The following is a 9,560-nucleotide window of genomic DNA, read 5'->3' as shown; positions in this document are numbered from 1 at the left end:
CGGGCCGAGCTCAGCGGCGCTGCGGGGACAGGACCCATCCGGGAGCAGAGTCGCGGCCCAGGATTCAGCCCCTGGCACACTTCGAAACCGCAGGGAGGCGACGGCCGAAGCCCCCAGGCTCCTACAGCGTCTTTCCTTATTCTGTCTTCGCGAGGCGCCGCCTCACATTCCCCGCCCCTCCTGGAAGCGCGCGCTCCAGTCGCTCCGCCGCGCGCCTCCGGCGGCGCGTCGTCCGAAGGCAAAGAAAGAAAAGGCGGCCCGGCCTCCGCCGCCTCGGGTGCGCGCCCGCCGGCTCACCTCCCTCTCGCCGCGGGCCCGCGCAGGCGCGCGCGGCTCCACCCCCGCGGCCTCCCCTCCCCCAGCCAGTCTCGCGCGCCGCGGGCGGGGCCCCGTGCGGGGGGCGGAGCCGGCGCGGGCTCGGCGGGGGCCAGGCCCCGGGGTTAGTTGGTTTCGGAGTGGAGGAGGGAGTCCGGGCCGTCGCGAGCGCTGAGGAGACAAAGCCTCGTCGGGGGCCCGGCCGGGGGTGGCCCGGGGCTCAGTGGCGCCCCAGCCCTCGGGGAGAGCTGTGCGGACCGTCACGCCGCCCCGCCACTCGCCGCCTCCTTGCAACAGGTCCGCCGCCTCCCGGGCGGCCTCCCTCTGCGCTCCCCTCCCCCGCTCCGCGCGACCCCCGGGGCGCCTCCGCTCGGCTCCAGGCTCGGTCTGGCCACCCGCTTCGATGCGATTTGGGTCCAAAATGATGCCGGTAAGCTGGCGGGCTGGTAGGGGGCCGGGGCTGGGGCCGGAAGTGTGCGAGGTCGCGGGCGGGGGTCTGGTGCGCGCCTTCGTGCGGGTCCCAAGTGGAGCCCGGGGGCCGGAGTCCGCGTCGCGGGGGGCCCACGCCTTGTGAACCTCGGGGGAGCGGCCGCGGCTCGTTCCGGCGGGCTCCCCACCCCAACTCCGGCGTGCGGGAACGGGGAGACCCTCACTGAAGGGAGGGGTCCCAGCAACAGCTCCAGAGTCGGTGGGGCAGCCACTCAAACTTTTCTTTTTTCTCTCTGTTTGGGTCCTGACTCTTTGCTGTTCTTGAAGGTCAAGAACAGGGGAACCAGGAATCTTATTTGCTTTGTCTTTAAAGAAAAACCCAACAACAAACAACTTTAAGTTGGAGTGAAATATACATACTGAAAAGCGTATCATTGCTCTATCTTTAGTTGAATTTCGATCTTTGTATCTAATAGCAGCCAAGCTGCTCTATCTCTTTTTGGAAACGGGTTTTAATAAATGCAACCTCAAAGTTTTTGATCGCAGTGAAACATATTTGCCTGGCTCCCTCTGTTTTCCACAGCTTGTTTTAGCGAGACTTATGAGCAGATTAGTGAGTTCTTCATAGGTTCCGTAGGTTCTTGACGTGGCCGCCAGGCCACAGGTGAACAGCAGGTTTGAGACATTTGAAATGCCCCTTTCCTTCAACGGTTGCAGAATCTGGAGGATTGCAGTGGCTCATGCAGGCTTGAGTAGCGTGTTTCTTCTAGGAAGTTGTACTTAAACCTCTCCCACTGAAACGAGATCTTCTTGCAGTCATCCGATGTTTTCTTAATGGCTTCATTTTTTCAAACACAAAAACAACTTTTCTTTTACTTTTATACAATCTGTGGAATCAGTGACCACAGATATGTTTATTTGTAGTCACAGATGTAGGATATAATGTTCTGTCCCCTAACCCCCTGTTTGTGTCATGGGAGGGCATCCTAAAATTTCACGTGCTGGACAGACTTAATTTGTTGGAATTGATAATTGAGTTCATATGGTTTGAGATATCTTGTCCTGCCAGGATGCAAGGAATTTGAAAGTGTAACATTATCCCTCCTGTTTTAGTTTAATACCTGGTTACGAAGTTAGATTTGTGATATGAATGCCCCAAATTAAAATATGAACAATGGATGAGGGTAGGGATTTTGCTGTTAAAATTCTTTATTCCGTGGTTTCACATTTCTTTGCCTTGAAATAACTTCTGCAAGTTTTCTGTGAATTTTTCCTAAAAATAGGAACAAGGCAAGTGTTAGTTGTTGCAACGTGATTTCTTCCTTAAAGATCCATTGTATGTTATGGTGTCCTTTGGGCTTTCTAAATAAACACTTATGAAAGTTTTCCTTCTGCCAACTACAAACCAGATCATCACAATTTATAAAAAGTTATGTAGCTCTTTAGACTGTATTTAATTTAGCAGCATGGTTCTTCTGATTGCCTTTCCTAGTGTCAGTGGAATCTTAATGAGACTCAGTGTGGTGTGCGGCATGTGCCCCAGCTTTGAACAGACTAATGCTTCAGTATTTGCTCAGCTCCTACCTTTATGACCATAGGCTTTTTTCCTTTTTTAATGATTTGTTCCTCAGTTTCACCATCTATGAAATGGGGATGAGAATAATACCTAGCTCTTAGGGTAGTTGTGAGGATTAGAGTGACTGTTTATGAAGCAATTAGTGCCTAATTGCCTTGCTTGGAATGGTGCTAGATAAGAGTTTCTGCTCCTAATTTTGCAAAATTGGTTAAACTGGAGATTCCTATACTTGCGAGACATAAAAATACGAAACAAACTTCCATTTAGTAACCTCATGTTATATGTATCTTTACCGTGTAATATTTGAAATACTTGAAAATAAGGCTATTGTCTTAAATATATTTCTCTTTAGCTTTTTTTTTTTTAAATTGGGTATTGGAGATCTAACCTTGGACCTCATGCATGCTAAGCATGCACTCTACAACTGAGCTGTACCCACCTCCCTCCTTTTTTAGCTTTTAATGTGAATTTTTATTCCAGCATCGAGTGAGATTTCAAATTTATTATTTTGAAAAACTCTAACCAATTTATCAGGAAAAGCGTTATACTTGATATGAGAAAATAGATAGTCTGGGAATGTAGGTAGTTGCCTTGATAGACTTTCTTACTGGGATAAAATGTACATCACAAATGACCATTTTATAACCATTTTTAAGTGTACAGGTCTGTGGCATTGAGTACTTTTTTTTTGATTTGCTTTTAAAGGCTTGCTAAAGATAGCAATTTGCTATTTAGACTGCATTATATTAAAAATGTGCAAATAAATTGTGTTCGTGTGTTTTCTCACCAAACGGTAGAGAATCAAGTGGTTTTCTTTCATGTGGGACATGAAGTGATAATTGGACCCAAAACCAGAAGAGGAGAATGCGTTTTAGCAGACTAAATAAAAATAAGTAGACAAGTGCTGAGAATCACAATAGAGGTAATAATAGGCTACTGCAGGAATGGGTGTAATAATTACGCTCATTTTCAGATATATGTCTGGTTCTGTGATATTTCCACAGCTTGGTGGGGAGAAACTGATTAATCTTTCATACTTGACACCTTACTTTTCTTCATTAAAGAAAGGGTCATTTGCAGTTTGACAGCACGGCTTTTTAGTGAGCCACTCTCATACTGTGTTTGCTGATCAAAAAGGGAAATCATCATTAAAAGCAAAATTTCTCTGCTATTTAAAATTATATCAGATATCTTCTTTTCATTGCTTTTATTTTGCCAAGAATTATATTCAAACAAAAATAGTTTTCTGAAGGAGCTTAGCTAACTCTAAAAGCATTCACTGTTCTTTTTAGATACAGTTTTATAAAAATTTCTGTTTATATCTGCTGTTGAAATGTAAATTAAAAAAATCTAAACACAAAATCGTGCATAGTATTCTGCAGTGCCACGTGGAAGGCCAGAGGACTTGAATTTGCCTGTCTGAATGATAGATGTCGTATCTTTGGTGTTTACATCCAGCTGTGATGGAAATGAGCTGTGTCTGTGCTGTTCGGTATGGTAGCCGCCAGCCAGCCACTGCTACTGCACTTGAAATGTGACTAATGGGACCAAGGAATTGAATTAAAAAAAATTAATTTTAATTACATCTAAATAGCCACGTGCCTGGTGGCCCCTCTATTGACAGTGCATTCGGTTTGAGGAAATAACACAAAGAATAATTTTACATTTAAATCCCATATTTGCAGCTTTATATTTACATTAATATTTTAAATTAGATAGTAATGGACTTCTTATCTCTAATGACTTGGAGAAGAGGTTTTCTGATGATTTAATTTAGTATTCTGTTTAAACGAATTTCATCGTGTAGCCCTAACAGAGGTAATATTTGCAAGAAAATAATAGCTTTATTTTCAAAAGCTCAGTTGAACTAATGATTTATTTTTAGGTTTCTGGCATTTTATCTTTCAGTGCTGCAGAGACATCATAATTATTTCTAGGTGTTCTATGATGCTGTGAAATAATACCTGATTATTTGAGCTTCTAGTTTGGGGAGTCTAGGACCAAAAAAAAGTGGGATCTCTCAGTAGTTCCTTTAGAAGTTTGATACCTGGTCAGTGGGATTTATGCATTAATAAAGGTGGCTATAGGTATCTTGGTCAGCTCCACAGCCCAAGAGCTTAGCTTCTACTGAAATGCTTGAATTATTTTCATGTAGAAGGCTGGTTTTATTTGCACACATTTTCTTAAACTGAGATTGTGTTTTGATATTCCAGACCTTTCAGGTTATAGCTTTGGAACATTGTGTTTGTAGGATTATACCAAGTGCTGAAAGAATCCCTTTTTGTTGTTGAGTGGTAATGGGGTGAGTTAGCTTAGGTTTTATTCCAGAATAAGGTTTAAGGTAGGTTCTCTATAGAATTGTGATTTTCAAAGGTTGTTAAACAAATCATCTATTTAAAAAAATGTGCAAAGTCTCTCACATTTCATGTGTTACAGTGAAGTTTGTTGCCTTGTGATTTCTGCTGTACTAATTAAAAGCTGAAGAGCATTCAAGCATTTTGATAATTTTACCTGATTTCAGCGCAACCAGATTTAGACTTTATAAAAAGACATAGCACAGATGTACACCTGCTTATGTTTAAAAAATTAACTTATTTATGGGGGGAACATGGAGGGTCATTTATTCATACACTGCTTCTAGGAAGAACTATTTTCTCTCTCTCTCCATGTCCCCTGCCCCTAGCAGCAGACAGTAAAAACAATAAAACAAAACCTCTCTTTTCTGGAGCTTTAAGGAATACTGTAGACCTTTCTCTCTTGGTAATCTACCATAGTGTGTGAGAATCCTTGAAAACTCTTTCTAGCGCTGACTTAACACTGAGCCATTCTTGCAGCTCATGTGAGGTCCAGCCTCTCTTCAGCTCAAATAGAGTAACTGCGTACCAGTACACGTTGGTATGATGTGCCATCACCTGGTATAAACCTTGCACCAGCCTTCTCTACTGACAAATATGTAAAGAATAAGAAGAGTGGGGTATAAGAGTTTAGGAATCCAGTGTGTTCTTTTCAGCTCATGCCACTTAAGTCAAACATTATTTAAATACTTCTCTTTTGATGGTGTGCTAGGTACTGAACAGCATATTTGTCTTTAATCAGATGTAATTGAGAAAAGCAAACACAGATGACGGACTGTGTATGAGATGTGTACTTATGCTGGAGTGGTAGGAACGAGTAAAATTTTACATCTTGTTGGGGAGAGCCAAAAGGTCTTAGTCATTAGGAGATCCTTCAGGATCACTGAGCATCAAGGAGGTAGGGATTCTTAAAACACTCTGCATACTGTCTTATCAAAAGAAAACTATCTTATCAAAGAAATACAAACTCCCACCGTAATCAGATTATATGCAGGAAAAGTAGCTTTGCAGACTCAGCAAGTGTGATCATTTTTTGCTTTTTTCTACATAAAATTTATCCCAAAACAAGTTATTTGGTTAATTGGACCAGATTTTCACTGAAAGTGTTCATGGGGCCAGTCAATACTGAACTTTCCCTTTTGAAATGCATACTTCAATGGTTTTTCTAGAAACAAATGTATAATTTAGTGCTATTTATTTAAATTTCAAACATTTCAACTAGAAATCCCTAAGGCACACATTTAGAAAAGCAGTAGAGAACAATAATGAGTAAAGTGTTGTAGAATACCAGTTTAAACTGCTAGTGGTAATAGTAAACATGGCTAAAACAATTTGCTGATGTTCCACAGTGAAATGAACAATTTCTCTGTGAACCAGTGCGCTTGAAAGCCCTGTGCTCCCATTTCCCACCCAGGATGGTGTGGGAGCTTCTCCTGAGCACCCCTCTGTGCCCAACACCTGCCCCGAGGTTAGGCTGCTCATCCGTCTAATCCCATTATGACTCTGGGAGGGAGGCTTCCCCCTCTAATTCAACAGATAAGGAATTTGAAGTGCACAGGGTTTCAGTAACTTACTCCCCGGTCACTGGCAGAAATGAGATGTGAACCAGGTCCACCTGTGAAGAATTGTTCTGTTGGAGACGGCAATGCCCAGATCAGAATGTTTTCATATACTTAACAGTAGTCATGATGTTCCTTTGGCTAATGACAACTTCAAATATTGCTCTTCAGAGCATAACTATAATTATTTTTGACGTAGAAAGAAGAAAACAGAGATATTGTCCCATATTTAAATCCAAACTGGATGAGAAGATTGGTAAGTGGTTCTCTTATCAAGTTTCAGCTGACGTGGAGCTGACCTCACGCTGTGTAAAGTAAATGTCTCTGTGATACTATTTTTTTCTGCCTCTAATACTTCTGTAGAGATCTCAGCTCTTCCACATCTGCAGGGAAAGAAAAGGGGTGTAATGATTATCTTTTTTTCCTTTAATAATTACCTTTTGTATGAGGGGTGTTGGATAGTCTTTCTTTAGATGGTATCTTAAATAGGGCGTGAAGGTGGGAGGAGAGGGTCAGAGTGGAGGAGGCGTGTTGGGAAACAGGAGGACAGGGAGACGCAGCGTCTGCCATGAGATTGCCATCGTCATTCTTCAGTCATTCCCAGGGGCCCGAGAGGTGCAGCAGTGACCTGGAGGAATGCCCACTGCTGGTGGGGTCTCAAGATAGGGTGAAGTGACAGCATGTTCGCTTGCTGCTGCAGGCTTGTCTGTATAGTAAGGGATAGTAATTCAATGTAATCGGATGAGTTTATCAGAAATAAACTAGGGACTGACATTGAGTGAAATCACATCAGTTCATTGCTCTTCATTTTTTCTCATTAACCTGCTGATTGTTTTTGGATGGCGATTTGGGCATAACGTCTGTTCAACAAATATTTGGTGAATATCCATTGTATTCCAGGCACTGTCCTAAGTGCCAGGGATACAAGAAAGAAAAAGACAGATTTCAGGTAGCTTTCCTTTTAAATGGAGTTTCATGAAGGGTTGTGGGGGGAATGTGGAAAATTAAAAAAAATCGTGAGGGTTACGTAGGATCTAAATAACATCGCATGGCTGCGATGGACGGTCAGGGAAGTGACATTTCTGCTGAGACCTGGATGACGAGAAGGAGCTGGTCCTGGGAAGACTTGCGGGAGGAGCGTTTCCAGTAGGCAGGATGCCCGGGGACTGGTGCAGAGGCCCTGGGGAAGTGATTTGGACCGTGAGGCTGGCACTGAGTGGGCGGCCGGGGACCAGGGGTGAGAGTGGCAGGAACTGAGAGGGAGAGGTGCAGTGTGTAGGCTTTTGTGGGCCGGGGCAGAAAGTGTAGGTTGCACGGAAGGGATGGGGCAGCCTCTGGAAGAGTTTTAAGCAGTAAAAGCGATGTAATCTGAGTGATTGGAGAAGATCCCTCTGTCGCTATGAGAGAATGGATTGTGGAGGTGCCAGGGCCAAAGAATTGGCTAAGGTGGGAGAGACTTAGAACCCCTGCCATAGGAAGACTACAGAAAACCACCCAAAAGGAATAAAAGTGTTATCACACTGGGGGTGTGAACTGGATGTGAACTCACACAGTGTGTGACTTGCTTTCGATGTTCATAAGCCCGGGGTGCGAGAAGAAACAGTACTACCTACGCAGGGCTGGGGGTCAGACCCACAGGGCTGGGGAGAGTTGCTTCCATATTCACAAGCTCCCCCATGGGATGAAAGAGAAACTAGATTTTGCAGTCGTTAGAGAGCTCTGAAGAGCCTGAGAGAAAGCCTTCTTCTGTCCGCGTAGCTCTTTAAAACAAAACAGGGCACATCAGGTTCCTTACAGAAGCCAGAACTCGACAAAGTTCCACAACAGCCCTGCCTTGGACAGCAGTTTTGACCACGCCGCCTGGAAGCTTCTAATGCTTTTGCCTGCAAGTTCCTTGACCTATCTTTTTTTTTTTTAAATTAGTAGTATCTTCATTTTATGGATGGATGCAAACCAACCAGTGATCTAGGAAATTCAAGTCAGAGCTGACTTTAATTCTAGGAAGGGTCTCCTCGTGCCAGTGTTTTTCTGCACCACCACATCTTGCTGATAACTGCGAGCGAGGTTGCAATGAGTAGGTCATTTTGGGGTAATTTGTTGATCGCCTGAAAAGGGGGGCTATCCTGGATAATAACTTCTATTTTGAAGGTGGATAGGATCCTCTCTGGTAGGTTTTGCTTGCTGCTTTCAGTGGCCGGGGGACCTGGGTGGTTTCCTGCTTTCCTTCCGTTCTTCCATTTTCTCCTGTAATCGTTTCATCACTGGCACAGACCCTGCTCCCCAGCCCCTGATGCACCTCGTCTGATTTACCCTTCTCTTGCCGGGACTGGGGTCATCCTCTCCTTATTTATCTTCTTACCTTTACTGTTCTTTGCCCCTTTCATCCATCGGCACACCCCTTCTGTGCTGGTCTTTACGAGACAGAAATCTGTGTCTTCCCCCTCCAGAATTCTTCAAGACTGACTTGTTTACAGTGTAGGATGTAAACTCCTTCACTAGATACAAAGTATCTTTATTGTCTAGCCGAGTGGATTTCAGCGTTTTTGTGTCCAGCTGTATTTCCATTCCAGAATATTTAGCCTCTCAGTGGGCAGTGGAAGTGATCGAAAGAGTCAAAACTTGGAAAAGTCAGTACTTCAAACCTTCATGTTTCAGCAATTCCAGCCCCACATGGGGAAGGAGGAAGCAGTGTGAGGGCCTTACACATCGCGCGAGCTGCCCTCCCCACTGCTCACTTGGCCTTCCCTTGGGGTGGTGGTGCCTTCGGGAAGATCTGCTCCCTGCACTAGGACTGACTGTGGGGCCTGATGTTATGTTTTCCTCTTGCTCACAGTAAGTTGCACCCTGTTGTATCTCACTGTCCAGAACCTGGTCTGGGCCATCTGACTTTGCTATAATTCTCTCTGTGTGTGTAAAACAAGTTTTATACATGGCAGTTTTTTTTGCAGCTTGCCTGTGGCTCACGGGTTGAGAATTGACCTGGCCCTTCTGTTTGTCCAGCCTTGCCCCCGCCTTCATGTTTCAGCAGTTCCAGGATTGCAGTGATGACAGCATGCCAGTCTTCTCATGCCTCTGTGGCTTTCCGTGTGATGTTTTTCTGCCTGGATGGCCCTCTTCCTGCTTGTCTTACTCACCCTTCAGTTTTTGGTTCGGTAGTCCACCTTGAAAGGAGTAGTTTTCTCCTGTTCTCTCTGGACGTCACTGGACCCGCCACCAGGAAGTGTGTCACTTGTTTGCGGTGCTCCTGTGTTGCTCTGTGTGCTGCTTAGGGGCGTGGACTGGTTCTTTCGTCTTTGTGTTTCCAACGCTGAGCACACTGTTTGACCC

At 44.6% G+C, this 9,560-nt stretch overlaps 1 protein-coding gene across 1 annotated transcript in view; it reads left to right on the top strand.

Annotated features, from left to right (window-relative positions):
• The first annotated feature begins 393 nt into the window (after nucleotides 1-393).
• The window catches only part of TP53BP2 (tumor protein p53 binding protein 2), a 54,397-nt gene continuing 45,230 nt past the window's right edge, over nucleotides 394-9,560 (top strand). Inside the window, exon 1 of the mRNA XM_074351665.1 lies at nucleotides 394-745. Within this exon, the coding sequence (XP_074207766.1) occupies nucleotides 719-745 (27 nt within the window). The 5' untranslated portion in view covers nucleotides 394-718. The remainder of the gene's footprint in view (nucleotides 746-9,560) is intronic.

Source organism: Camelus bactrianus, chromosome 23 (genome assembly GCF_048773025.1).
Source record: "Camelus bactrianus isolate YW-2024 breed Bactrian camel chromosome 23, ASM4877302v1, whole genome shotgun sequence".
Taxonomy (NCBI): Eukaryota; Metazoa; Chordata; class Mammalia; order Artiodactyla; family Camelidae; genus Camelus; species Camelus bactrianus.
The sequence above is the reverse complement of the archived record's forward strand: the minus strand, read 5'-3'. Positions and strand labels throughout refer to the sequence as shown.